Source organism: Cygnus olor, chromosome 16, assembly GCF_009769625.2.
Source record: "Cygnus olor isolate bCygOlo1 chromosome 16, bCygOlo1.pri.v2, whole genome shotgun sequence".
Classification (NCBI taxonomy): domain Eukaryota; kingdom Metazoa; phylum Chordata; class Aves; order Anseriformes; family Anatidae; genus Cygnus; species Cygnus olor.
The window spans coordinates 8,256,551-8,279,966 of NC_049184.1; the positions used below are offsets into that span (position 1 = coordinate 8,256,551).

At 42.6% G+C, this 23,416-nt stretch overlaps 1 protein-coding gene across 7 annotated transcripts in view; it reads right to left on the minus strand.

Annotated features, from left to right (window-relative positions):
- NFATC2 (nuclear factor of activated T cells 2) overlaps window positions 1-23,416 on the minus strand; it is a 109,147-nt gene that overhangs the window by 32,889 nt on the left and 52,842 nt on the right. For all 7 annotated transcript variants that reach the window (XM_040575534.1, XM_040575530.1, XM_040575531.1 and 4 more), the window contains 4 exons: window positions 19,042-19,182; window positions 4,746-4,801; window positions 3,573-3,699; window positions 1,335-2,030 (listed from right to left, as the gene is read on the minus strand). In XM_040575534.1, coding sequence (XP_040431468.1) covers window positions 1,335-2,030; window positions 3,573-3,699; window positions 4,746-4,801; window positions 19,042-19,182 — 1,020 coding nt within the window. The remainder of the gene's footprint in view (window positions 1-1,334; window positions 2,031-3,572; window positions 3,700-4,745; window positions 4,802-19,041; window positions 19,183-23,416) is intronic.

Genomic DNA, 23,416 nt, shown 5'->3' on the forward strand with positions numbered 1-23,416 from the left:
CATCAGAAAGATTATCTTGCTTTCTTATCATGCCCCATTCCCTGAACGGGAAGTGGATTTTTCTTAGTTGTTTTCTTGCAGATCTAGCAAATCTCCTAAATCAAATTCACAGTTAAAGCCCAATTCGACACTTCTCTTCAGACAAAGATACTAGTAAAAACTCTCCAGATTTTACAGTCATGGCACCCAAAATGTATCACCTGCATTTCAAACAGAGAGAAACAGACTCAACTGCTCGACTAACGGGCTCTACTCTGCCCACAAAAGCAGCAAGGAAGACTGTAGATGATACAACCACAGAGCACTCAGTACCTGAATCTAAGAAAATAAAACTTCCACAGGCACAATTTCACAACTCTAGGTAGGTAACTGCAGGAAAAATCCCAGACTACTGGGTGCCTGCAAACCACAAAACTGTGCACCTTCACAGGATCAAATCATGCATGCAGTTACCTAGACTGTAAGGACAGGAGCAGTGAATATATGTGAAAGTCAGGTCTGTATGCTATGAGTAAGAGCATCATATATTTGCAGCAATATATCCAGCAACCGCACTCTGCTCCACTAAAATCAATGTAGGTTTTGCTACTCGCCTTTATGATTGCAGCAGCCAGCTGCAAATACTAACTTTGCATTGATTTCCTCTTGCAAGGAACAGTGACACTACTTTAATGAAAAAACCAATCAACCAGTTTGCCAATAGCTGCCTACCTAAGAATAAGCAGGATATGTTCAAAGAAAGCTTTACTCTAACTTATATTCATTCCTAAAGTCTAAATCTGCTGGGCTCACCACAAAGAAACAGCATTGTTTTACTTATCAATGTCCTACTGTTCATCTAGAACATCTGCAATAGTTTTGCCTGCAGCACTACCCCATTCATTACAGGCCTTGATAGACTCTTCAATGGGCTTTTTTTGGTATGAAATGTACAAAAGCGTTTTACAGAGTGTACTTTGCCCTGGTATGAATAATAAAAAATAATTTAAAAGTGCATTTTGTTTCAGTTTCTCCATTTTCCAAACTAATGCTTGGCAAAGGGAAACAAAATGGCAACAGCTTGAAACCTGACAGCTCACTCCATGTCACAAAGCAAGACAGACGGTTTCTGCAGAACACTCTGTTTTTCGCTCATTTGCCAGAGTCCATTGCCATCTACCAAAAATGCAACTGATGAAAGACCAAAACTTACTTTTATGAGCAAACAGCAAATACACATCAAAAGGAGGCCACATTGTTTTTGTGACAAGGAACAGGTGGGATCTCTAAGTCATGAACTTTCACCCTCCCTCCAATGAACCAACGAACCCGTAAAAGAGATGAGCAGTGCTTACCGTCGTCCAGATATGCTTGGTCCAGGTTCTGTTCCTGTTTAATAGTGACTCCAGCTGGTAATACTTCTTTCTGGTCACTGACTGGTGGTCCATTTTTTGCTGCTCGTTGGCCTGAAGCTGTCTGCTGCTGGATCACGGTAGGATATGAACTCGGACTTAACCTTTGTGCTTGACTAACTTGGGGCTGGCTGGGTCTTGCAACATTGGATGTGAAATTTTCACAGCACATGATGTGCTGAAATTCTTGGTGACTTCCACACCTCAGCTGCTGGTTGGTTGGAGAATAGTGAATCACTGGAGAGGACTGCTGGTTGCCTGGAGAGTGGTGGAGCACTGCTGAAGTTTGGCCTGGAGAACCAGCATGCACCAGCACTGACCTATGGGCATCTGAAATAGCAACTGGTGTAGCCATCAAACTGGATTGCTGGTAGCCCAGTTGGCTTGGGCTAAGGCTCTTGCTTCTTTGGTATATTACAGCAGCCGGATTCTGCTGATGGTATCGCGAATCAGGAGAAGAAAGGCCTGAGCGCAACTGCTGGCAGGGAGCCATAGTGGCCACAAGACAGGAAGGGGATTCGGTGACCATTGTGTGCTGTGAATAGTATGGCTGTGTTACTGTTCCCAGACCACTGTGTACTGTATTGCAGATTAAGGCTGGATCATAGTCATCAATGGGCTCTGTTTTGATTGATGGTACTAGAACAAAGCATGCAAAGGATGTTATTTGTAACAGGCTGATGAGGAACAGAGAGGTTTTCCTTGGAGTAATAAGAGACTTAAGCCATTTACAAGATTTGCATGTGCGAGCCCGTATCTCACAGGCATTGAGCTTAATAAATATGCAATCAAGGGAAGCTTTCTCTTGAAAGCGCTTTGTACTAAGATATTCCTGAAAATCTTTAATCAACTATTTAACCACAAATTTCTGAAATTTGAAAAGTACAATATTTTAGCTCATATATTAACTCATTGAAGGGCCATTCTGGAACATATGCAAAATAACAAGCCCATAGATAAGTGTTTCTTGTAGTACTTGCATCTCAAAGGAAGACTGAGTAAACAGAAATCCTATGACATCAACAACTACTAATTTTTCTGTCAAACATTTAGCTAGTGACCAAAAGCAGAATTTAATTATTTTAGGGCTTTCTTTTAGTTCCTTTGTTACATGTAACTTCCCCAGCACTGAGAGCTGAAGACCTTTCTGACACCATCATTTAAAAGACTATGATTTACTACAAGTTGTATGAATCTTGGTGTGGATAAACAATGGTCCTCTAAAGACAAATTCTGACATTTCTAATGCTTATTCTGTCAAATCTTCATCAAAATTTGATACAGAAATACTGCGCAATGGAAACTATATAATGGTCATGCAACAGGGTTATTTTGGGGAAGTATAAGGTTTTCTACTCTGAAGTGGTCTGTTTCAGAGATTGTATTGAAATAGTATTGTACTTCTCAATACTGTTCTCCTATTCTATAGGAGAACAATTTAGCAACTATATGAAACCTTTATATCAGTGATGTCCTAATACAGTTCTTAAATTTGGGGAGAGGAGCAAAAATTTTTAGGCTAGAGGAAACTGAAATAAGAACCAGAATGAATGTTTGCCTGTCCTTAGAAACCAGCCAAATTAAGACATCATTTTAAAGCTTGCAAAAAATCTGGTACTATTATTTTATGCTTTCTGGTTTCCACAAGCACAATACTCCAATTTTCTCACAATATTTTTATCCCAGCCAAAGCTGAGAAATTCTGGGAATCTCATTAGTAATCCTGTTGCGTTTATTGTGAGATTGCTCACCAGTTCCCAAGAGGAAGAACATCAGAAAAGCATTCATATTTTTCTCAACCAGCCTCATTCTGAAGAATATATATTGCTCTTCTTCCTCCACACCAAGCCCTTGTTACATTTTCCCAGATCTGATGTTATCTTACTGTCGTACACGTCAACTGTGTACTGCTCCCACTGAAGTTGCTGGCAAACTGCCTTCAAGTGAATAAGGCAGAATCAGCTCATTGCCAAGATAACTGTCCCCTTAAATTTATGGGAAATTCCTGATCCTAAATCACATGCACCCTTTAAACCAAACAGTAGCTGATGCTTAGCTGCACTCAGCTGATTAAAACAGTAACATTTAGATCCTCAGATAATGGCAACAAAACAACATAGCAGAAAATAAAATCTTGCTCATGAGAACAAGGCAACCACTTGCTCTGTCCTTGACAATTACCTGGGTGATAGGTAAAATGCTGGGGCTGGCTTCTTTTTCTTTTACCATTGATGACATAGAAATTCACCTTCACAGGTGTGCGAATGTGCTTGTTCCGGTACTCTGGTATTTCTACAAAAAGCATGCTCTGAAACAATGAAAGGTGACAGTACAGAGTTAGTAACTGAGGCTGACAGCAGATTGTTGGGTATGTCTCTCACATTGCATGTCCAGAGATAAAGGAAGGTAAACCTTCCAATTCATCCCTATAAAGAAGGGTATGTGAGGAAGAAAGGAAAAAAGGGCAGATGGTGAAAAACTGCAAGATTTTTGGCATTATGGTTTCTATGTACTGTATCCTCTGTGGTACTTGATGTTGTCCTGAACTTGGAGAGAGAAGTCCCAGCTACAAATAAAACACACAGAATGGTGGTAAATACAGCAGTGCTGTTAGCCATTCTGTGCTTGATAAACAAGTATTGCTGGCAAACTCCCATCAAGCGAATGAAGCCGGATCAGCCCATTGCCAAGACAACTGTCCCCTTAAATTTATGGGAAATGCAACAAAATATTTCCTTATGGCAAATGCAACAAATATTGCAGATCTCCCTCCATGTGTTAGAATAAACTAGATTATTCTATAGGCTTCTTACTTATAGACAGCCGGATCCTGCTTCCATGGAAATTAACAGCGTCTCATTCTCTTCCGCAAGGACAGGCATGGCCCATGGCAATGCAAGTGCTAGCTCCTAAATGCACTGAACAACTACAGTAAGGTCCCATTACGCAAAGTGAACAATGAGGCCCATTCCCTTGAAAGATCAACGTTAATTTTAAATACTATAGTGCAGATCCTGTCCTCCACAGTACAGAGTACCCAAGACTTCCATACAGGCGAAAGGAAGTCAGTATAGCCAGCATCCTGCAGAAGACTCTTTCAAAACTGGGCTGATACAATAGAGTCTTCTGCAAGAACACAAAATCTAGCAGTTATTCAATTTGCTGTGGGTTACTGCTAAATGAATAGTTTCTTTTTGCAACACATCTACTGCTGAAGCATTTGACATTTGGTCATCACAGCAGTCAGATAGCTGCTCTTTCTGCTTTTGAGACGCTCTTTGAAAACTATCCCTTGAATACAAGTTGCTGTCTGAGAAGCTCAACGAGGGGACATCCAATGTTTTGCATACTTACAGGCTGGCTCTTATCTTTATCCACTGTTGCCTCCATTTCCCAGATCTGCTGTCCATCTGGAAGAATATCACAGTATTAATGTAACTATTTTTTTTTAATCATAAAGCTTGACTTAAAAAGTAAAAAAATAAAAAAAAAAATCAAGGACAAATTAAGGGCATCAGGTCAGCAAAGCTCTCAAAATTTACTTAATTTCAAGAACCTTCCCAGTTATAACCAAAAGGAACAGCATTTAATTTAAACACATCATTGAACACTTCTCTCGCCAGGAAAAGACTTACGTACATATTAAAATTAAATGTTTATGTAGAAATTAAGCAAACCGAGGAATGAAACATTCTGCACAGGTGCACCATCTGCTTTTTGCCAGACTTGATTTCAGCCAAATTTACTTGATGAAGGGCACCAGAAGGTCAAATAACTCATTAATGGTCATAGTGGGTCAAGGGCTCAGCAAACGTTTTGCTGTTTTAAGCTAACACAGCTCCCCACCAGTGTGGTAGGAGACAGGCTGGGTGAGGAGGAGAAGAAAGGACTAGATAGAAATCCAGCTCTGGCACCGGTTGCATGGAGACTGAAGCATGCAAACTGAGCCGCTTCGGGGCTGACTTGTAGAGCTGGTGCACAGTGAAACTGGCAGATGCTCTGAATTCTCACCGGAGCTTAGGTTTTTCTAGAAGTAGTTCAACAGGGACAGATTCTTGCCGTAATTGGGAAACCAGATACGTAGGATGCTTGATTTCTATTTGCATGCCTTCTCACTATTTATACTCATTTCTCGTATGTGCAATATGAAACCTCAGTGCACGATACCAAACAATACAACTCCTCTGACCAAGGAATAAGCCCAACACCTCCACCAGTGGATCTGCACCTCTGTGCTGCCACCACTGCTACAGAAAAGCCACCAGCACTCCTGCCTGAAGTCCCTGCACAGGACCAAATATTCACCAGGCTTGGAGTAAAAGCACCTCACGACACGTACAACAGCCTCTGCCTTCAGCCCTCAGGAAGTCTTCCTGCTCTTAATTACACTGCAGCTCGTACCCATTCTGAGTTACACAAAATGGTATTTATAAAGTAAAATAAAATATAATCCCCTTGTATGTAATGCCAAAGTAACCCAGTGCTGTAAGTACATGAGCAGTCACAGGACATTTGTACCCAGACAGGGTGCTTCGCCTGGCTACAAAGGTTTCTGAAATCTACTGTCGCTCACAATTCCCAGAAATACTTCTTAGCAATGCCTTCCTTATTGGTTTTTAGATTTTAATCTCTACCCCTTTGATTTTAAATTCTGCTGAGTCTTTCAGCCAATCAATTTTCAGAAGAAAAATACCAATGGGAAAAAAAAATTTGCCTCGTACCTTTCTGAAAGTTTGATTTTAAAATGAACAGGGGACACGTAGCCAGGCTAACTGACGGGCTCTGAAGTACCGCAGCCGCTGGGCTGGTGTTTGCGTTAAAGGGGGGGAAATCGCGGGGGTTCCCCTCCTGCTTGCCCAGGTCTGGCAGCACAGGGTAAAGGCTCATAAAAACACTTCTCAGAGGACTTTTTATTTTTCCTGATTCTTGGAAATTCTGCAAAAGCTGCTTTTGTCCTCTGTTATTTAAGCACTTCTGCTTCTGGCGAAAAGGGAAATGAAAGAGTATTTTTAAATGCATTTTGCATTTTTTCTGTTGCTTTCTCTTTGTTCTCTGCTCCGCAGACAATGAGCTGACAGATGTGCTTGGCTCTCAGGACAGCATCTCCCGGAGAAGGGCTCAAGCTGCTGCTCTGCACCACAGACACTCCATCGCTTCATCCCTGGGCCCCAGCGTGCCCAGTGAACCTGGCAGGACCATGCCTCCCCTGGTATCCCATCCCCAAGAAACCTCTGCTACATTCCGGCCCCCAAACACTCACGAGGAGGAGGAGGGTTTCCCTGGATCAGTTGCCCACAGTGTGCCCCTTCCTCCCTCCAATCCTGCCCGGTCCCCGGGTGTTTCCCTTAGCTCCGTGCATTTCTTGCTTGCATGCACACACAAAACAGCACCGCTGCAGCATGACGTCCAAACACCTTGCTCCTGTACTGCCACTGCATTTTGGTGCACAGAGAAAACACAAAATAACTCTGACTTTTCTCTCTTTTCAGCATCTCAAGTCCCTCCCCTGTGAGTCAGTCGTCTTCTCCACGCTAGCATGTGGATTGGTGACGGCAGGCGGGGAGGAACGGCCAGAGCGAGCAGTGTAATTAGAGCCAGCAAGCCTCTCGCCTGGTTTGCTGTTTAGCCCTAACATCCCAGAGGACCGCTGTGCAAATGAATGGAAAGTATTCCTTATTTAATAATAAGCATTTGCTTCAGCCACTGCTCTGGACTGTTCCAGGTTAAATCCATACCCCTGTTAATGCAGCTAATGCTTCACCGTGGCTGGAATGGTAAACACTTCGGGAAAGTGGGAGGCTGTGGGTTTAATCCTGCAGATACTAAATGCACCGTCTGATGACAGCACAATTAATACTTAATGGGGGGATTCCCCTTCGAGATGATTTTTGTGAAAAGAAACCATCACAATAGCTGTTAAGGAACCTCCCCACATCCCCCAAAACAACCCCAAAAGAGAAATTTTTATAGTACTTTGAGGAAGAGAGGTGGTAAAAGAAAACCAGAAGACACGACAAAATAAGAGCTCTAATAGAGATGTGCATCAGGAACAGTCTAAGCAATGCAATATGAAGATGTCCTGACAGCAAGGCCAGCCAAGTGGGAATACTTGACACTGTTTTTCCTCCAGGCAGAATGTTTTCATCTTTGTTCCTGTACTGCTAAATTCAAACAGTCTGTGCAGATGCAGCAGAACTAACTTCACATAGAAGGTAGAAATCAAAAGGATTTCCGAAATGCAAAAAATAAAGGAGAAATAGGCCTCAAAGTCATCTGCCGTACTCACGAGGCCTGTGAAGCACATGCAACCACAATCACAGTTGATTTGGTTTAGTAACTGAGCCACTGAAATTGCACTAAAAACTAATGAAGCCAACCATAAAAATCAAATGATGTTTAGGCAGAGTCCAAAGTCTAGGGGGATTAAGAATGAGAATAAGCCCAACCGAACAAGAAATAAATGTATTAGGGGTTATCATCCTAATGATGATGGATGCTTCTGTTTGGATATATTCATGCTTGCAGCAGGCTAAACAGGTTCCTAACAAGTCTGTCAGCAGCATCGTCCCTGTTCTTTAAGCTCTGAAGCCCTGTTGAATATAAGCACTCCACAGCTTACATGCTGACCTTTATGCTTAAATATCATGATGTGGCTCCATCTGTCTCACTGCTTCACTTTTATAGTTATGAACGTACAAACTTTAGTTCGAGGTAATTAGTATTTGCTTTTCCTTTAATCCCTCTGGATAGGCACATTACAGTGAGCTTTTAGCAGAAGGATGCAGGAAGCTGTGAATAAGATGAAAAATACAAGCACATGCAGAAATACCTCTCTGCTCTAACCTATCCTTCTATAATCAAGGGTAAATCTTTTGATTACTCGCACTCAGACAGTTAACAGACAGCAGGAACAGTAAATTAAGAAGAATTCTAAGGTCCACCTGTAGGACAATTACAGGAAATTTTGAGCAGAGAAAACTCGCACCAAACTGTCAGCACATTTATAATTTTTTTTAATGCGCATAAATTGGTTTTTTTTTGAGGGAGGGGAAAAGTAAAGTGAATGTTTCAAGGAAGTCATCAGCAAAAATGTGATTTTTACTGTAAGGATGTGCTAAAAACCACACTGCTGATATGATGGTGGAGCACGGACCCAGTACAAAAACAGCGTCACGATGTGCACGCTCAGGAGCAGGCCCTTTTCTCCAGCATCAGGGTTGCGACCCAAGTGGTGCCTAAATGCCGCATGTGCATTTTGTTCTGAGCAGGAGGCTGGGCTCAACGACCTCCGGAGGTCCATTCTGGCTTTAATTATCCCATAATTCTGTCATGCCACATACGGGGTAAATGACTGGTCCTCTCCCTGCCTGTAGACAGAGAAGATTAATCCCCAGCTTTACTGGTAACTTAATATAAAGTCTACAAGTACAGATAATTGTGTATAATTAAACCTGCACTAACAGCGAAAAAGTAAGAAAACTACAAAAGCACAACAGCATCAGTTTTGCTGAAGTATTTTAAAGATGCAGAGAGCGTGTGCTGGGCTGTCCTGGGAGCGATACGCGCCAGCCAGAGCACTGCAAGGATGTCCTGGTATGTGCAGGGATCACGTGGGAGCTCAGTGCCAGGTCCACGTGTGTGGTGTGTCTCAAATTCCACCTCCCCAATGGGGAATTCAATCCATGTCTCTGAAAAGAGCGGTAGTTCCACTCAAGATGATAAAATATTTTTGGATGTGGACCCTGAGGTCTTACCAGCCATGGCTGCCTCACGCAATATTTTTACTGTTGTGGTTCCCTGCTCGTTTAATGGTTTGTCTTAGTTGGCAAGTCTTTAACACCACAGGTCAGTTAAATGTTCAGGAAATAGAGATTTTTGTGCTGCTTCAGGGCTATGAGACTTAGCATTAAACCCCGATGAGAGATCTGATTGTGTCAGCACTCTTTGGAGGAATGAATGAGTTGTTGGAAGAAAGTAATTCTACCCTCTCTAGCTCAAACCATGATCATACCAAAAGTCTTGCTCCAAACTTTGGGGAAAATCAAAACGTCAGTCTGCATTAGGAACATTTTGGGTGATTCTCTGCAGCCCCATATAGGGCTTTTTTTAATTAGCCAATTAAAGGTTTTCTGAACCAGTTACAGCCTTTACACATTATTCACGATCCCTTACTCATGACTCTGGGGTCAGTAACTAGCAGAGAAACAAACTTACTGCTTTATTTGAACAAGCATGACTGATGGACTGAGAGGTTCAGGAAATTTTCTTTGCAGCTCTCTCCAACTGAAGACTAAGTGCACTATTGTGCCGACTCTGTATGTGATTCTGTGCCTGCATGTGATTTTATGCTTGAAAATGTACATTGCTTTTTCAGTCAAGCATTACACAAATTACTTAATGAACAACCTGTTACCTTTTTCCCAGGCAGCAAACCATGCAAGTTCCCCAAAGAAATGGAGCCTGGTAGCCAGTGGGGCAGCTGCCCTCGCTACGCATTTCTGCAGAGTTCCCTTTGGGCTTGCAATGAATTGTCCCTATTCACTGTGACTTTTGGAAAGTCCTCCAAAAACGCACAGCAATTATCTCCGTGAGGTTTTATCGGTACATGACAGGCATCTCTGGAAAACAGGCAAGTCTTTTTAAGCCACCCCAAGAACAAAGCTAGTAACAATGAATGCTTTCCAGAAAAACAGACACTACTTCTGGGATGTGGAAACCTTATAGGCAGGGGAAAACGCACACAAAATCTCTTGCTCTTTTGGGGGATGAATTCTGGTTTCAGCTGGGAAGTTATTCTGCTTCATGTCAGTGCAAGGTTGCTCAGCATTGCACCTGAGCAGTTGCTGCTTCCTAAGCTTTTACTTCAGAATAGTTTTCAAACTTTAGAGCAAACGCAGCATGAATGAATTTACAACTTGCAAAAGAAGAGCTATTGACTTTTTCACTGACTCTGATTTCTGTGGATTTCTTTTTCTTGCTGAAGTGAGACTGCCCACTGCAGTTAGTGAAGTTCTGTTTATGGTGAGCTGAGGCCAGTGCCTTCATTTTACTGAGGACGTGAGTTTGAGTCACTAAGGCCAAAGATACAAGTCAAGGTCTGGGAGGTAAAAGGCCAATGGATTAGTCATCCGCCATCCAGCCCAGCCCCAAATCTGACATTTTGCACACTGAGAACAAGTCTAGAGAAGATTTCTCCCCAGCTATTGTTGAGGAATTCAATTCACACTAAAATAAAACATAAATACAGTAGTTGAGCAGTGAAGCAGCAGGGGCAGTCTGTCATCCCAGAGCTCTTCCAAATAATTCCTTATGCCAATTCATCAAAATAGATTTGTTGTTTTTTTAAGATTATACGTGTGTGTTTGTGTGTGTCTGTGTATAAATTATTAAACAAAAGCTCGTCTCAAAATAAAACCACTGGGAACCTCCATGTAATAAAATGAGTCACACCAGGATGTGATGACTAAGTGGGAGAATAGGGAATTCCACTCCCCGTGCCAGCTTTTTACATGATCAATTTTCTGTCAACAGGTGATGGGAGCTTGTCTCTCTGCCTTTTGTTTATTCTCAGAATTGTTATTATTATTTAATATTCTCTTTAAACAATTAAGATTCAAAGCTGAATAATCAGGACCAGGCACACTTCCACTAGGCGCCCCCATAGTAAACAGCAAGCCAGGGAATCCAGGCCAGTAGTGGCTGCCTGTGTTAATAAGGATTTACCAGCTGTAAAATTCCAAAATCTTGTGTCATACGGGGAAACCTTCCAAAACACTGGATTCCACCCTGTCTCGCTGAGTCTCTAACAGCTATGGCAACTCCGTTTCTGCAGCCACACACTTTTGCATTTTTGTGTGCGTGATCCTTAGATTTTTTCCTGTTTTGCAGTGTTTTTCTGAGATCCCCAGCTTAATGCCTAACAATTGTCCTGAGGGATTACAAGAACACCTGGGGCAGGCAGCACATTTCAGCCATGGGGTAAACCTGTGGGCAGAAAGATCTGCTGGGCTTTCATCAGCAATATCAAGAAAAAGCAGGTGTCACATTTACCCTGAAACCCTTTCATCTACATAGCAAAAAAGGGAAAACTCAAATCTGCCTTATTTTATACACTTGTCACTCTTCAAAATGATGGGATTTGCTGTATGCCTTCCTCTTTTGCTTAGAAAGAGCAAACAGAGCAGAAACCCAAAGAAAACAAAACCATCCTGACCCTCCTCAGTTCTGACACCTTTTTGCATGAACAACTACCAAGCAGGTCCTCTGCTCTGGTTTGCAGCCACTTAAATGTGCTGCACTGCAAGGCATAATAAGGACGGGAGATTAACCTGTAAGGTGATCACCTTTAGCTAATGTAAAAATCAGATGTGCCTCCCAACACAGAGATCAATAATGTACTCCACTGGTTCAATCCATCGCTCTGTCGATTTAGAGTGGATCCAGCACCCAGCTTTAAATGCTAGACTCCAGCCACAAACTGAGCAGAGCAGAGAAAGTGGTGGTGCGTGTGTGCTGTCTGAACTACTAAGGAAAGAGCAAGATAGCAAATATATTTCATATACTGTCTACAGAACTTCGTGTTGCAAACAAATGGAATAATTTCAGATTGCAGTACCACTCTCGCTTTTGCTAACTCTGTAACTACTCCCAAAGACTTGTGCTTTCTTCCTCAGACTTTTCCATAAAAACAAACAAACAAACAAGAAAACCACAGTAGTTTGTTTCTTTGCTTTTTCCCCAGATGCTGGGCTTTTGTCTCAGGTTAAGATACCTTAAAAACCTAAACTGTAATGGATGTTCATCAGTGTGTGTGGCTGAGTTAGGATCCAGGTTCTAAGATATGTCCTGTTCCCCTCAGTTCTCCACAACTTAAATCTTCTTTTTCAGTTCATTAGTTTAGAAATTCAGTAAGAGAACTGGAGCTTGCATGAAAGATTTACGGTTATTTGCTGGATTCAGACAGAAAACATCTCTGTTGGATGGATATGAGAAAAAAATGAAAGTTTTAAAAGGTTTTAGGTTTCTCTTTTATCTTTAATTTGTCTGAGTAAATTGCATCATTAATTTTGCATCATTAAGTTCAAAGAGATAATTGTCGAAAATAGTTTGCTACTTTTTGCATTCCCCAGGACATTTTTTTGATCATTCACGAAATTGTCAGACTACTAACTGGCATCTAGTTCCCTGTTTAGGGCACGGTGAGAAATTTCAGACTTGACATAACAGGATAGGGGAACATTACTCTTGCCAGTCTTACAGTTTCCTTTCACATCTCCCACAAAAGATTCTAATCTTCAACCCTGGTTCCTCACTATTATCAAAACCAATATACAAGCCACCTTCTTTTCACATTATATGTGTCATAATGCCTTCCCATCACAGTTTTCTACAGCGAATTGTCTTGTCCAAAAGACTGTCTCATACTCCAAGTCATTTGACTGACTTCGAGCAGATACATATCAACTTACACAATTAAAACAAGTATGGGCTGTAAAAGGCATCTACTGCATAGATAAGAACATGCAATAGGGGCTTTACTCATAATAAAGTGTCAGACAGTATGTGCCTTGGGATTCCTGGGTCTGGAGCAACACTGACTCTGGACTCAGATTGATAGCATAATTGGGTCCAACTTCTTGTGCTTTATAAACAAGAATTTTTCTAGAGAGTGTAAATCTCAAAATCTGCTAGCTTGCAATGCAAAAGGAATACTGAGAAGTGCAAGTCTAAGAGCAAAATCCCTACAAAACAATCCCTGCTTGTTTGCTTTTAAAACTGAAAGGAGTATATTTCAAAGAAATGATTTGCCCAGAGTTAAAATAAAGCACATCTGCAATGAGAGATGTACAGAAGTGCTGGAAATCAGAGAGACAGTGTAAAGAAGTAGAGATATCATTAGAACAGTTATTGGCATTATTGTTATTTCAGTAATAGGCAAGCCATGGCAAAAACATAAGTGCTTCTGCGCACGTGACGCGCTGCAGTTAGTATAGGTGGACGTGCAAAGAGAGCCCACCTCCATTTTGCACACTGTGCAGACGAAAGCTTCAGCTTGCCACGGACACCAATTTCCAGTGCAGCTGGGTGTGCACATTGAACACAGCAGTCCTGATCCTGCCCTGCGGTGAGGTCTCCTGAAACTGGCAGATGTTCAAGTATGTTCACCTGCTCTACCTATTAGCGTCCTAAGAAACCACAGTCATAAGAACATCCCTGAGGTGACAGACAGACATAAAGGAACTCAAGGGAAAAAGAAACTAGAACTCCATTGCTTGAATCTAGAGGCTGGAAGGATTTATTTTTGTTAAATGGACTTTGAGTGTCCATGCTTCAGCGCCCTTGACAGCTGCATCAGTTCAAAGGGTGCAGAGAGCACCACCTCCTCTCTTTACACTGTGTAGCTGAATTGAAAGATTTATGGTGGATCTACTCCAAAGATGTACGCTTTCTGTTTGGGTTGTTCCTCCACCACCCACATTGTCCTAGCGATGATTCATGATGTCCATGTGGCCACCATAAGAGTTTGGCAGGGGAAAGCACAGTCCATTTGCACTTTTCTCCTGGACCAACACGAAACTTCTCTATCACTCACAGCACAGCAGCAGTAACCAGTACACAAATGGGAATAAACAGAATGCAACCAACTGCATCTGATTTGCAAATTATTACGTGATAATTAAAACAAATAAGAAGGGGGATTCCAAACCTTTTTTTTTCTTTTTTTTACTGCATTGTAAGATACAGGCCCTAACTAACACCCTCGACCTTTAGCATATTCAAAACCCTTAACAGCCACAAGACTGCTTTCCAAACTCTCTCTTCCAGATCACAACTGAAAGAATACATGCACTTCCAAAATCTCTCTGTACAATCCCATCCAGTTGCTTCCCCTGACCTATTTTTATTCAGATGCGCTCAGTTAGGTTTCTCTGAGTTCAAATCTTCTAACTCCTTGAACCCAATTCTGCTTTTTTGTCCTGACTCTAATTCATGAGCTCCTCTGCCCTACAGCAGCTGAGCATTACAATTGTTCATCAGAAATAAGTAACCTTAAAAAGAACATAAAACTATAATGCTTGCATGTTGGTAAACCTTATCATTAAGAAAATTAATGTCATTTAGTCATCAGCAGTTCAAACACAAGTGCTTTATCCCCCTGCTCACAGACAAAGCACTGAGCTCCAGCCCCTTCAGTTCGCTTCCTGCTGCCATTTCCTGTCGCAAGCCTAAAATGAGTCTTTTACAGACTTCTTGGTGGCGAGTTAATTGCACTAGTTTTAGTATAATACAAAAAGGCAGCTATTTTCATAATGACATCCCAGCGTAATTTTGGGAATATTCTTTATTTTCCAGGTATTTCTAGTGGAAAATATACATATGTTATAGAGAAGTAAAAAGTATTCATTATTGTTCTTAGGAGCATGTTGTATTTTGGTCACAAGTATGAGCAGTTCTACATTTCTCTCTGTCGAAAATAGTGAGTGAAGAATTGCCTACAAAATCCACAGGAAACTGAAGTATGTTTTGAGCATTCATCTGAAGGGTAAAACCTAATTTACAACAGTGAGACCCAAGAGCAGTTTACTCAGTTGTGTAAGTCACAGAGACTTCAATCTCAGCACCTGGATTGTTGCAGACACTAATCCAGACCCCAGGCTCAAGGTACACCCAGATGGTAGAGCGTCTGTGAAACACTGAACAGGAGAACATCTCGCTGCACAGAGTTTTTTTTTAAGGGACAAAAAAAAAAAAAGTCTTGCTACTCTCATCTTAAACACCAGGCAAACAAGCCTAGCCAAGGCCCTCTGCAGAGTACAACATGCTGAAAGCTATTAGATGCTTTTCCACACTGCTGCTCTCTCCCTTGCCATTACTGGCAGAGCTAAAACTGGTGTCAAAAGTGGGAAATCAAACACCACTTTCTAGCACGGACAAGGCTTTTGAGCTATTAAAAAGAAACTCAGAGAAAACTGCATTTCCCCGAGAGGTGGTGCACCTTCCTGCCTTCACAGAGGTACAATTCTTTCTGAGGCTCCCTGGGGCAGCGCTGAGAGCTGGGAGAGGACGCGACAATGGCAGGGTCACGCGAGCAGCGTGCTATCCACCCACCAGAATGTTTATTGTGGCTTAGTTTGCTGCTGAGCAGCTTATCAGAGCTTTCTGCACAGTGCTGTGCAGACAGGAGCTGCAGCGAGCGAGCTCTCCGAGGTGAGTGCAATATCCACCTCCTCCTTCCACCCAGCGACATTTCTAATTGAGAACTGGGCTGTAGAACCAGCCCTTTTTGTTCTGTGTTCCTGTAGTCTAATGCAACAACAACTAAGTAAGGCCACGGCAATAATTAAAATAGTCTACAGTTTATAAAGGGAGAAGTTGAAAGTCCCAGATGTGTAAGATCCTAAGTTTCAGGCTCTCTGGGACACTTGATAACCTCTACAAGCCATGCACAAAGGCTTAATTCTCCATCTACTGCAGTCAGTTGAAGTCACATCAGCCCCTGTGTGATTTGCATATCCAGATAAGCTTTAACGTTCCTTGCCTTAATGTACACCTATTAAAGAAAGCAATCTTCACATTAAAAGCACTTCATGGCATATCTGCAAGAGGCATTGCTACATTATAACATGGTGCATGGACACACAGAGAGCTATCAAGCCTGCAGCATGGCGCAGAGTCCCCTAGACACACTACATACCACCATGCACACACTTCTCATCCAGACCAAAGCCTTGAATCAGGTCTCCCGTCCTCTAAATTCCCCCTTTGCCAATCATTTATTCAAAGTCCGGCAGCCTGAGACTGACCACAGAGATGGCCAGGGAGCAGTGCAGGATATGGAACACCGGCATGCAAATCTCTGCTCCAGACTGGGCACTGCTGCTGGGATAAGCCATGGCTCTCCACTACCAGGAGGTAAAAAAAGAAACAAAAAAATGCAGTTTCCCCAGCAGTGAAGAAAAGCTTTAGATTTAGTGTGGAAAATGTTGTTGTTCTTTTTACTTTCTAACATCTGTTCCAGCCAAAGCCTTCTCTGCTCTCATATGGAAATAGGGGCTGGGCATTTCAGATGTTTCCTCGAAATGGCATTAAGAGCTACCTCTTTTTTAGTGTATCATCTCCTTTAGTTACTGCAAAACATTCTTGGGACAGGTACCGTTGCGGGCTGCCAAGCATGTTCCCATGCACCTTCACGATTCGCTGACATCGACGGAACAGTGGCAGCACAGTGGGAAGGAATTAATACATGGTCTTAAAAGGAAATAAAGGGTGCCAAGAAAATTGCTCTGACTGCACAGGCTCATCAGAACCTTCACAGTTCAGAGGCCTAGTGGCCTAGCAGCTCTCCTTCTTGCTGGGAAACAGCATGGCTTGCTGGAGCTGTGGGAAGAAAGTGGGACCTCCAGCATGGTTTTTGTTCCCCCACTTCACCAGCTGATGCCCACATATATTAATGTTTGACTTGCTTTTTGCCAAAAGCATTACCCCATAAATCACCCACATGCTGTTCACTTGGGTGATGCTATTTCTTAAATCCCTTCTTGCAAGTCACTGGATATATTGCTTAGGCTTTCTCTGCCTTAGTTTACTGACAGAAAACTTAGGAACAGTGTGTTTTCTTAGCAATGCAAAGGGACTGTGAAGTTTAAATTTAAATTGCTCTTTTACTTTTTGTATTATTATTATTATTATTATTATTATTATTATTTTTACTCTTGCTGCTCTTTTGTACTGCAGAGTCCTTTGTCTCACTAAAACAAACAGGAGTAAAGGATGGCAGAGTCTGGTCTTTCATATTGCAAGATGCTTTTCTGATCCCCGGATGCTGTTATTATCCTTGCAGAGCACATTATTCCAAACACAAAAATCAAGCCTAATGAAGGGTAAGTTAAACAAGTCCAGACCATTTACAAAGAAACAAATGTCATTTTGCAAAAGCCCTAAGAAATCCAATAAAATACACATACTGCCTAGTGAGGTGAGAGGAAATGCCTGTATGCATATGATATTAGAAAAGAAACAATTCTGCTCTGAGTAAACAGGTAACTAACTACAGCAGAATGCATTTGTTTGTGTTTCCACCTGTAAACAAGAAAATCTGGATTTCTGCTGCCCACCTGAACCATTAGACCATGCTAAGCATATTTTCTAGGGTAAGGTATTCTTTGAGTCAGAAATCAAGTGGTATTTATTATGGCATGCCATTGTGAAAACACAATGAAGAGAGTTCAGCAAAGGCAGTAGAGGTGATGCTAGGCAACCAAATAACTCCCAGTAACCAGTCATTATTCCTATTATTTATATTCATCCAACACCAACTAGGGCTTGGGACCATCTTGTATTGTCTCTGTGCAAGTTAAGCAAATAAACAGCCAAGATGAAAAGAGAAGAGAGATAATCTGTAATCTGCTAGTCATTCCCTCTTTGTGATTGCTCAAGAGCTAGCAATAATACCCCCAAAAATTGGCAAAACATATTTTAAAACATGCAGCTCTATTGGAAAAAAAATACTGTGCTATAACAGGGAACTTTTCTCTCTGAATTGAATTTGATTTGTTTTGCTACAAGTCTGAGCCTTCCTTTTGTGAGTTCTTCATGTATCTGGTGTACATGGTTGTGCAGTGCCAGCCTGCACAGACAGCAGGACAGATGCATGGGTGTGCAGAGGTTTAGATAGCTGCATGATTTAACCTGATGCCTCAGTCTGCAATGGCAATGCTGAGGTGATGCAAACCTGTACACGTGGAAGTAGTGCAAATTTCAACTGTATTTCAGGGGTATGTGGTAAAGTTAGAGACAAATCCTTCAGAGAGCTGAGCAGCTGCCTGCCTGGGGATAATTGAAAGAGAAAGAAGCTTTACAGAAGCAGGCCCTTAGTCAATAAAATATATTTTTATATGTGTTTTGTGACATTTTGGATTATTTTCCATTTAATCTCAGCACGTTTCACAGGCTTGAATTTCATTTGCCTGTGGAGGCACTGTTTCCCTTCACACTGTGGGGAAATATATATTTCTGTTTATGCTTAAAAGAGTTCTTTTTAAGAAGTGATATGAAAACTATCAATGTGGAAACTATCAATGTTGAAAATATCTGAAAAAATATGGAAGATGCAGTAATGTGTTCTTGTGTCTCAATATGTGTATAAAAATAATTTTACTTTGATATCAAAATACATATTACACACATTTTTCTCTCACAGACTTCTAAGGACAGAAGCCCCAACCTCTGCCTATAGTTCACTTCAATAAAAATGGTCATTTCAATTGTTATTTCTATAGTAATGTTTACAAAACATGAGATCAAATAAGCATAAGGGAACATGTAACGGTCATTTAATGTCTTTGATAATGTACCCTTTTTCTGCTGATTCCCAATGTCTATATTCTTGTGAACCTTCCCCATGACATGGCTTTGATTTACTTTCCAACAGTGCCTGCAAGGCCGACGATACAGATGTGAGCTCCCAGGGCTAATTTTACTCACAAGGTTACCTCAAGAGATTTGGTTTTACTTGGCAGAACTTGAATGGGATTACTCACTGGAGTAGAGTTACTCACGAGCAAAAATCTTAGAACAATATCATGAGACACAACAGTACTGCAGGTTTGCCTTATCACATTAGGGAAAGTGAAGAAAAAAAATGCCCTACCTGAAGTTTTCTCTGTAAACACAACCTTGGACTCTGCTGTGAAATTTTGTCCAGTCAGAATCATCTGTTGTCCTCCATACACAAGGCAGCTGTCAATATCTTGTCTTTCAACCATTGGAAGTTCATGAGCAGACCTTTGGGCTGTGGACAAAATACAGACATGAATGAAATCAACTCTGTTTTACCAGCACTTTCCAAATCTTCCCAGAACTATCCACAGATCGATCTTGTCATCGTTACCATCCACTGACTGCCAAAGCAGCTTCTCCAGGGTGCTAAATTTAGGTTTGAGAGGGAAAAATAAACTTACTCAAGGCATTTTATTTGGAAACATTCAGGAGCTGGCTGCAGCGATTCAGCTGTGCTGGCCTTACTCCTTGTCCTTGAAAAAGGACAGCTTGGATGAATGAGCTGGAACTTGCCCATGTCTGTTTCCAAATAAATAGCCAAATTTTCAAGTGCAGGCACACTACAGTCCTGGAGCCCAAAAATTCCACCTGCAGAGAGGATTCCACTGAATAACACTGAATTCCTTCAGAAAAAAAATAAAAATAAACCCTTTCTACAAAAGCTCAATGCTTCTCACAGAGACCAGGCCCAATGTTGGGCCTGGCACAGTCTGATTGCCAACAGAATCACCGTCTCCATGTGCACAGAGCAGGCCTCACACACAACCAGAGGGGCAATCACAAAGCTGCATGTGTACAAGCAGGCCCCAGCCTTATTATTCTTTTCCTCATCAGTCAGAAAACCAGGACAGCACCATCTCTCCGACTTTGGTCCTCTCAACCCATTAAAATGGCCATTTGCATGGTCAGGAAAGCTTTGGAGAGTCCTGGTTACCACCCCTACGATCCTGTTTCAACTCTTTGCTAACAAGCAGCAGGAGCTGAACAAAGTGAAGATGCGAGAATTGTTCCCTGCAACATAAACAGCTGGAAAATATCAAGAGCTTCCCTGCGAGCAGACCAGGTGGGCAGCAATTCGGGTCTGGTGAACTGCGAGTTCATGACCTGCACTCAAACTCCTCCAGATTCATCCACCCCAACTGGAAAGGCCTCCAGAGGATGCCGCTCATCTATTTAACAGCTGCCTTGGCTGGGTTTTAACTTTCTCTGACAAAGAGCCTGTTCCCAAGAGACCCCGAGCGTTTGTGTCTTCCCTTCACTGAACACCATTCACCACTGAGCCAAAACTAAAGAAATGTTAACCTGTATGTTCAGTGCTGGGCCTCCACTTGCACACAGGCAAGGCTGCGGTCCAGGCACCCTTTTACTGCTCTGAAACCTTCAGAGAGCCGAAAATCCAACAGCTCTTGGCTGCAGCAAGAGCTGCACAAACTCTTTCACTGCATCAAAAACAAAGCTGGGGTATTTGGTGGGAAAACATAAACGTTAAACCGTGTAGACAGGTGTCTGTGGGAGAGGGGAACAAGGCTTTTCTCTCGTTAGAAATACAGATAAGTCAATGTTCGTAACTTTCTTGTGCCGTTTGAGAGGCATTTTTTAAAATCTATTTAAAACAACCTTATGACTCATTGTTCCCCTCAAATATATTACAACAGCTGGGCTAAGATACTGCCAATTAAGAATATATATTCAGATTATTTTCACAGAAGCTGCTAATTTCTTTCACATGGCTCCATGATTAATTCCTATCCCTAAATACTCATGCTTTTGATGAGTTCATAATTGGATTTATCACAAAGGTTTGTAACCTCAAAGGCTTACAAGTAAATAGCAATAACCAAAACCATGTCTACAACACTCAAGAGAAAATGTATTTAAACTTTGCCCTGAATGCTCTTTATTCCTATTCAATCCACAAGTTTCACTTCAAGAGTGTCTCAAATTGTCAAAATTGCAGATTAAACTACGTCTTCTGCAGATTTAGTGTCTTAATAGAGAGCTTTGTACCTGACATCCCACTGACCAGTGGTTCTCAAGGCTTTTTCAGGATGAGGAAGGACAAATTTTAGCCTGGAAATAACCATCTGACTCATCTTAAATACATCTGGAACTAGGCAAGTTGGAAATCACTGCCGAAAACCAAGTCTCTATCCAACTTCCATAGAGCGCAGTGTTTGTGTATGCTGCAACCTACCAGGGAGCTGGGGAGGACAGCAGGTTCACTGGGGAGCCTGTGCATCCATGCTCCTCAGAAACCCCAAACCCTGCTGCTCTCCTCAGCTGAGCTGGGCAGCCAAGCAGTGCTGCCTGGAAGCCTGCAGTGGGCAGAGGAGTGTTGGGATTTCCCTGATGCAGCCCCATGCTGGCCAGCAGTAGCCAGGCTGGTGCAAAGCTACATTCAGGCACAGCTACAGCACAAGCAGGCTACTGGCATCTCCAGAAGTGCTTTCACCCAGGCCCAGAATTAGTCATACCCGTAGGTGTAAAAACCCACATCTGCTTTAGATGTGCAGCAGAACAATGTCATTTAGAAATCTTCCAGCTGAGTTTCACAGTGCAGACATCATGCTAATGGGAGGAATGGGCTAAAGGTGGAGGAATTCAGGTACCTACTGAGCATCAGGCTTCCTACTGCATGTTTTGTCTGCACTCTTCTCCCACTGGGTGGTTTGCAAACCATTTTGTAAGAAAATTTAAAAATTAAAAAATTTCATTTTCCAAGATCTTATTTTTCCCCCAGGTCTGCAAGGAGACCCCCCTATTTCCCATTTTCACTAAAAAGGAGGCTCAAGGTTCAGCATGGAGCTGCCTCAATAGGATCACTTTATTTTTCTCTGCAAGAAATATTAATTGCCAATAAATCCCCTTCCTCTAAGGCTCACGATGGGTGGACTGCATGCAATAATTTCACACTATTCCTTCTCTTCCCCCAGGGGTTGGCACTTCATAAAGTGACCTACAGCTACTGGAGTTTATGAGCTTTGAATAAACAAAACGCTGTTGATTTAACCAGTTGGGGTGTTTACTTTCAATAGCAACAGTTACTGACATAAGGCAGCAAAGCAAATGCTATAGAAATACTCACACTTGGCCTGAAGCAGTGTGTCAACCTATTAACAGGGGACATTATTTTTCTATTTTATTTGACTGTCTGCAAATCAAGATGTCATGGATGCACAGTGCCAAGAAACACAATGTGCACAGTGACATGAGAGAGAGAAAGGCAGCTGCTGTCCCAGCCACTGCACCACCTCCAGGCACCCCCAGCCAGGAGGGATGTGGCCCCTGCACCTCCTCCCCTGCCCACAGCACCCAGGGGCCTGCATGTCACTGCCAGGCCATGAGGCTTGTCCCCTTGGTCCCCATCCCTGTGCCAGCTGGTGGAGGAAGCGTAAAGACGGCCTAAACATCTGGGCTGGTGGGTTGAGTTATGCACATGGGATGCACAAGCCTGCAGGCTGACCACAAGAAATGTGCCAAGGCTCGGAGGTGGTGTTTCTTGCTTCCCCACCTGCTCACAGCACCTACAATCACTCCTTTTTTGTCAGAGGTTACTGGGCTTCGAGGAAGAAAAAGGGATATTTTGAGACAACTGACTACTTGGATACATCTATTGTGGCTCCAAATTCTCCCCAGGGGAGTGTTACCTGTACGCGCCCCTTAGGGAATCGCAATTCTGCCTGAGAGCCCCTCTTGCTCCCCATCAGTGCTCCTCCACACATCCCCTTGATGAGCAGCTCCGGCCCTGCCTGAGCATCATGTTTCCTTCCACCGATTTGGAGAGCTTCCAAGCACTGCCTTGTCTTGCCCAAAGGCTGACTCGTTTTATGAGGAGTCTTAACTGAAGCTAAATGTATCTTAACAGCCTCTGGAGAGGAACCGTCTAGGCAATCTTTCTCCCTGCATATGCAAGAAGAGCAAGGGCCAGATCAGGGAATTGACATGATCTGCCTCTTGGGAGGAAGAGGCTTGTGAACTCTGCGCAGAGCAGTGGGTCTGACGGTCACTTGCAGAGCAGATACTCCATAGCCCCCATGTATTAGCACAGCTTCTCAATATCTTAGTCTGCGGACTGACTGAAGACCTCCATGCAGACTTCTGTGTAAGCAGAGGCCAAAGAATAGCTTCTCCATGCCACCTGACACCTGCAACACCAGATCCAGAGCTTAAATTGACGTGTTGTCCCTATAACTGACTCTATAGTTGAGCGCAGTTCAGGAGAGATCTTATTCTGGGTGGTCACAAGGAGCAGGGCTGAGGACCACCTGCAGCGCAGCAAGGACAAAGCTAGCATTACCCCTAATTACCTCTAACTGCCTTCACAAGCCAAGTAAACTAAAACTTGGATATTCAAAAGGGGGGGGGGGGCAGGTCAGAACTTGCATCCCAGCACAGCGGTCCCCCCCTGGCCAAATGTCCAGGTCTCTCTTTGGACACCCTGTCCTGGGCTCACTCAGCTTTCTGGA